Raw genomic sequence first — 6,283 nt, forward strand, 5'->3', positions numbered from 1 at the left:
TCATGTGCACCTCTGATGGGGCTCATCTTTCTAAAAACTATCATTTCAAAAGTGTGCTAACCCTTCTGGTCTCTTTCCATATGTGTTCTACATGACACAGGTGTCTTCACACAGTTATGGATGGCATCTGAGGGGTGGGAGTTGAAGTGAGAATAAAAAACTCACCTAGGTGAACCACCAGCAAACCATCCAGGTGTTCTTTTTAACACTCACCTGCTTCTGGATAAGGTTTTTGTTGTTGCTATTTCTTTTTTCTTTTTCTTTTCATTTCTGGGGGCCAAATCCAGGATTTTGCACATCCTAACAAGCACTGAGCTTTATTTTCAGATCCTATTTTGCTTATAATACCAACATTCAAATGATTTATCTGGGTTTAACAATGGCAAGCCATAAAACCAATGTCATTCAAAGTTTACAGATTTATCTGACTCATGGCCTCTGGTTAGCCAGCCAGGAAGGACATCATCAAGAAAATGTGAATATCCATAGTATATTGAATTGAGGCAAACAATATGCATTGCTTTTCTGCCTTAATATATCTAGATGTCACAATGCTACCTTTTGATTAAAGAGTGTTTAATCTTAGAATTGATAACTTACAAATTACACTTTAGCTCTCTTATGGATTATACATTTAGGAATAATTCACATTTCCCTTCCAGCATGCTATTTGTTTTACTGACACAACTGGCTGTACATGGCTCTATCCACTTTCAGAGATGCTCAACTCCTCCTTCGCCTTTTGGCTGTTGCCTATCCTCTTTGCTCAACTTTTAGAAGTTGCTCTGAGCAGCAATATATCACATTCCAATTCTTGCCCTGATCTCTTCACCATCTGCTGTAATATATGGCAAAACAAAGGAAAGGACATAGATGTCCAGATTGAATGGACAGTGAAAAGCTAATGACAGTATAGTTTGAAGATGGTTTCTTGGCTTGGAATTTCTCAGTGGCTCTCTTCCTCTTCCTGAATACAATATTCAAAGATAGAATGCTCTATAACTACTACTGAAGTGTCTGATCAAAGATCTGTCTAAATCAGTGTGAATGTGTCTTCCCCAAAGCAGAAGCAGAGTTTCAATTCTGGACCTTATTTTATTGTTCTAGGTTTACTTGAATTTGAAGGAAAGAAAAAAATGTCTCCACTTCTGAGAAGCGTTGTTGACATCACTGAAGTTTTCAACCAATATGCCACACATACTTGTGATGGAGCATCACTGAGCAAGAAAGACCTGAAGAACCTTCTTGAAAGGGAACTTGGAACTGTCCTTCAGGTAAGAACTGACAAGAGAAGGAAACCTGTGGATTTAGAGCTATCTATCTTCCTCCCAGGAAAGACCAGAGCAAAGAATGGTGATTTACATTGAGCTTACATCGTGGCATGTCTACACTACATCCTCATTCATTTCTGAGGCTGAGATACTTAAGTGGTATTGTCACCTCAGTATCAAAGTGCTAGCAAGTATTTCATGGACTTGATGGTACTGTTAATAGGAATGAAGTGTTAATAGGACATTGTCACTAATGGTTACACTGGAGAGACTTTTGTGCTTCCAACTCTCAGTAACTGAAAGCTGCCTGTTCTCTAAAATTATGTTGCTATAAATGTTTTTGTTTTCAAACACGGAATAGAAATCGAATCAGAACTCCTGGCTACTTCAAACAGAAACCTCTGCTTGAAATCTCCATAAAATTCTATTTTACCTTTCCTTCTTATTCACCCAGCTAGAATGAATTTATTATTTTGGTGTTTTGTTTTGTTTTGGTCTTTTTGAGACAGGGTCTCCCCAGTAGCCCCAGCTGTCCTGGAACTCACTATTTAGACCAGGCTGTCCTGGAAGTCACAGAGATCCATCTGCCTCTGCCTCCCGAGTGAGTGCTGGGATTAAAGGCATGCGATCAACACTCAATCACAATACACAAACATTTCCAACAAGGGTATGCTTTGAAATGTTATTCACATTTATATGGGAAAACAAAACACACTGGGCATTTGTCTATTGCTCTGAATAGCTCCTGAGTGTCAACATGGCATAAAATAAATGTGAAAGTAAAGGCTTATTACCTCTAAATAATTAATTGTAAAACTTTTGTTTTACTCTTTTCATAGAGACCACATGACCCTGAGACCGTGGATCTGACCCTGGAACTTCTGGACCGAGACTCCAGTGGGCACGTGGACTTCAATGAATTCCTCCTGTTCGTCTTCAAGATGGCTCAAGCTTGCTACTATGCTCTGGACCAGGCCGCAGGGTTAGAAGAGGAGAAGCGAGTCCTGCCTGAGCGAAAGAGAGACCGCAGGCAGGAAGACCAAAGGCGATTGGAGCCCCAGGACAGACAGCGGGATGAAGAGCCTGGGCGCCGAAGCTGGCAGAAGACGCGTGAGCAGGAGGAGCGCGCAGAGGAAGAGCAGCGGGAGCAGCGGAAGCAGCTGCGCGACAGGCAGCGGCGCGACAAGGAGCAGCGACTGCAAAGGCGCGAAGCCCGTGACCTGGAGGAGCGCCTCGCCGAGAAGGAGCCGTTGAGCTGGAGCAAAGGCCGCGATGCGGAGGAGTTTTCTGCGGAGGAGCAACAGCAAAGGCTAGAGGGGCGCGAGCAGAGGGAGGAAGAGAGACGGCTGCAGCAGCGCGGGAGGGAGCTGGAGCAGAGGCGCGAGCAGCAGCTGCGCCGCGGGAGGGAGTGGGCGGAAGACACCGAGCAGGCGCGGGCTAAGCCCGGCGAGAGTCGCCAGAGGTGGCAGTTGCAGTTGGACGATGAGGCGGACGCGCGCCAGAACAAAGTCTACTCCAGGCCCGGCAAGCAGCAGGAGCAGAGGCTGCGCCAGGAGCGCGAGGAGCTGCGACGCCAGGATCGGGAGCTGCAACAGCTGGAGCAGGACGAGCAGCTGCGCGAGCTCGGGAGGCCGCGGGACGCCGAGGAGGAGCTCGAGCAGCGGATCCGGGAGGACGAAGAGCAGTACCGCCGGGAGGACCAGCAGCTGCGCCGGGAACGTGAGCAACTGACCCGGGAGGACGAGCAGCAGTACCGCAGGGAGGACCAGCGCGGGGATCTGACCTGGCAGTGGCAACCAGAGAAAGAGCGCGAAGCTCGAAAGAACAGGATCACCTCCGAACGCAGGGAGGACGGAAAGAGCAGGCAGCTGGAAGGCCCCCGGGAGAGAGACGGGCGATCCCTGCAGGATGGCGGTCCTCTGCGAGATGAGGAGGGGCAGCGAGCGCTGGGGCAGACCAGGCGCCGGCAGCCGCGCGACCTGCAGGCGGAGGAGCTGGAGCGGCACTGGCAAAGGGAAGCCGGAGGGCCAGATGCCAAGGAGCGCGACGGAAAGTACCGTCAGGAAGAAGAGCTGCGCCGGGAACAGGAGGAAGAGCAGCTGCGCCACCAGGAGCGCGACAGGAGGTTCCGCCAGGAAGAAGAGCTGCGCAGGGAACAGGAGGAAGAGCAGCTGCGACGCCAGGAACGGGACAGGAAGTTCCGCCGGGAAGAAGAGCTGCGCCGCGAACAGGAGGAAGAGCAGCTGCTGAGGAAGGAAAGGGGGGAGAAAAGACGCCTACAGGAGAGAGACGGGAAGTTCCTTGAGCAGGAAGAGCAGGAGCGCGACAGGAAGTACCGTCAGGAAGAAGAGCTGCGCAGGGAACAGGAGGAAGAGCAGCTGCGACGCCAGGAACGGGACAGGAAGTTCCGCCAGGAAGAAGAGCTGCGCAGGGAACAGGAGGAAGAGCAGCTGCGCCGCCAGGAACGGGACAGGAAGTTCCGCCGGGAAGAAGAGCTGCGCCGGGAACAGGAGGAAGAGCATCTGCGCCACCAGGAGCGCGACAGGAAGTATCGTCAAGAAGAAGAGCTGCGCAGGGAACAGGAGGAAGAGCAGCTGCGACGCCAGGAACGGGAGAGGAAGTTCCGCCGGGAAGAAGAGCTGCGCAGGGAACAGGAGGAAGAGCAGCTGCGAAGCCAGGAGCGCGACAGGAAGTTCCGCCAGGAAGAAGAGCTGCGCAGGGAACAGGAGGAAGAGCAGCTGCGCCGCCAGGAACGGGACAGGAAGTTCCGCCGGGAACAAGATCTCGGTCTAGAAAGAGAAGAGCTGCAGCTGAGGCGCCAGGAACTTGAGCTACAGCTGAGACGGGAACGCGACAGGAAATTCCGCCAAGAAGAAGAGCTGCGCCAGGAGCGGGAAGAGCAGCTGCGCCGCCAGGAACTAGACAGAAGATTCGCCAGGGAACAAGACCTCGGTCTAGAAAGGGAGGAGCAGCAGCTGAGGCGCCAGGAACAGGATCAACGGCTAAGACAGGAACGCGACAGGAAATTCCGCCAGGAAGAAGAGCTGCGCAGGGAACAGGAGGAAGAGCAGCTGCGCCGCCAGGCACGCGACAGGAAAGTCCGCCGGGAACAAGATCTCGGTTTAGAAAGAGAAGAGCCGCAGCTAAGGCGCCAGGAACGTGAGCTACAGCTGAGAAGGGACCGCGACAGGAAATTCCGCCAGGAAGAAGAGCTGCGCAGGGAGCGGGAAGAGCAGCTGCGCCGCCAGGAACGGGACAGGAAAGTCCGCCAGGAAGAAGAGCTGCGTGGGGAACGGGAAGAGCCCCTGGGCCGCCAGGAACGGGACAGGAAAGTCCGCCAGGAAGAAGAGCTGCGCGGGGAACGGGAAGAGCCCCTGGGCCGCCAGGAACGGGACAGGAAAGTCCGCCAGGAAGAAGAGCTGCGCGGGGAACGGGAAGAGCAGCTGCGCCGCCAGGAACGGGACAGGAAAGTCCGCCAGGAAGAAGAGCTGCGTCGCCAAGAACGGGACAGGTACTTCCAAGAGGAGCCGCAGCTGCGCGGCTGGGAACGAGAGCAACTTCGCCAAGAGCAGGAGAGGAAGTTCCAAGAAGAGCAGATCCGTCGCCAGCGGGAAGAGGAGCAGAGGCGCCGAGTCCAGGAGAGACAATCCCAAGACAAGGGTTATCCGCGTGTCCTAGAGCCCGGCACACGCCAGTTCGCCAGTGTTCCGGTGCGTTCCAGCCCTCTCTATGAGTACATCCAAGAGCAGAGATCTCAGTACCGCCCTTAAAGGATGCTGCCAAGGTCCCGACCACCTGCCAAAGCTTCAAGCAGAAGAAAATCAGATGTGATAACTCGGTATTTCTGGTTGTGGGAAAACTCTAATCTTAGAATGTGTTTTTTCTTCCAAATTCTTAAACTTCGTTCATTTCACTACTTTCTACTGCCTTCCATTCTTCCTCGGGTAGTTCTTTATTGCAAGATGTCTTAGTTCTTTGGTGCAGAGTCGATGGGCACTTTTAAAAATAAGTCCTTTAATTTGCTTCACAAATTTTGTTTGAGTGGCAGGTTGATTATTGCCTTCAGAAGCAGCAAGGTGTAATGCAGCAATTTTTTCAAACGCCTTGGGCCCTCTATTTTTAGGCCTAGCATCCTGTGGAGAGCACACAGTTTTCAAGTTGACATTTTCTTTGACCTAATACCCAAGTAGTTTTTGTGGCATAATTATCACAGATTCCATCAGCAGGCTGAAATTTACATTTTTCGAATAATGCAGGGGAAGTGACTTCAGAAAAATTTCCATGTGAAATCAGCTCCTAACTGGAAAAAGAAATCTAAGAGTAAGATTTAGCTGGAAAATTAGAATTTGGCATTAAATTTTTAGACTTAAAATTTTCATTAAGCAAGAGCACGGTGCTTCTCAAACTTAACTCTAAAACTCTGCTATAATTTGTAGCACTCAGTTCCATCTCCCCAAGTTTTGATGAGCTTAAGAATATTGCTATTTTTATACTTTTTTGGCTTAGATGGAACTTATTCAAGCTCCTGTAAATATCTGTCTTCCTCTAGGGCAGATGACAGTTCACAGTGTTAGAGGAAGGAAAGAGGGAAATGTGTGAACACAGGGACAAATTTCTAAAGGTTTGCTGACTAGACTCATCAGCCCACAATCCTTTGAGGCCTTAGACTACCTTGAAGACATTCTTGTTGAAATAATTGGACTGTGTGAAAAAAAATCAATAAATGTTTGGCAAATCATTTTCTTTGTCTGATTTGACTATGTATCAATCATAACTCAAAATCTAATCTGGAAACTGACATACATTTCCAATTACTTGAGGTATTTTGTTACTGCCAACTCTGTCCAGATATGAGTGGGAGGAGAGACTCTTCTATGTTCCCTCTCCATCTTTCCCAGTGAAGGTGAACCCTGTATTTTCTCCATCTCCACACAGGTTCCAAGTGTTTTTTTCCTTGATGCTCTATCTGTACCTTTTCCTATAGTCACTCAACTAGTCATGACTAATACCTA

At 49.9% G+C, this 6,283-nt stretch overlaps 1 protein-coding gene across 1 annotated transcript; it reads left to right on the forward strand.

Annotated features, from left to right (window-relative positions):
- Positions 1-719: 719 nt before the first annotated feature.
- On the forward strand, positions 720-5,964 carry Tchh (trichohyalin). Its single transcript, XM_008828272.3, has 3 exons — positions 720-840; positions 1,108-1,274; positions 2,111-5,964. The coding sequence occupies exons 1-3, from the start codon at positions 720-722 to the stop codon at positions 5,039-5,041; spliced, it is 3,219 nt and encodes a 1,072-aa protein (XP_008826494.2). The 3' UTR covers positions 5,042-5,964.
- The last annotated feature ends 319 nt before the right edge of the window (positions 5,965-6,283 follow it).

This window comes from Nannospalax galili, unplaced genomic scaffold (genome assembly GCF_000622305.1).
Source record: "Nannospalax galili isolate Female #2095 unplaced genomic scaffold, S.galili_v1.0 scaffold752, whole genome shotgun sequence".
Lineage (NCBI taxonomy): Eukaryota > Metazoa > Chordata > Mammalia > Rodentia > Spalacidae > Nannospalax > Nannospalax galili.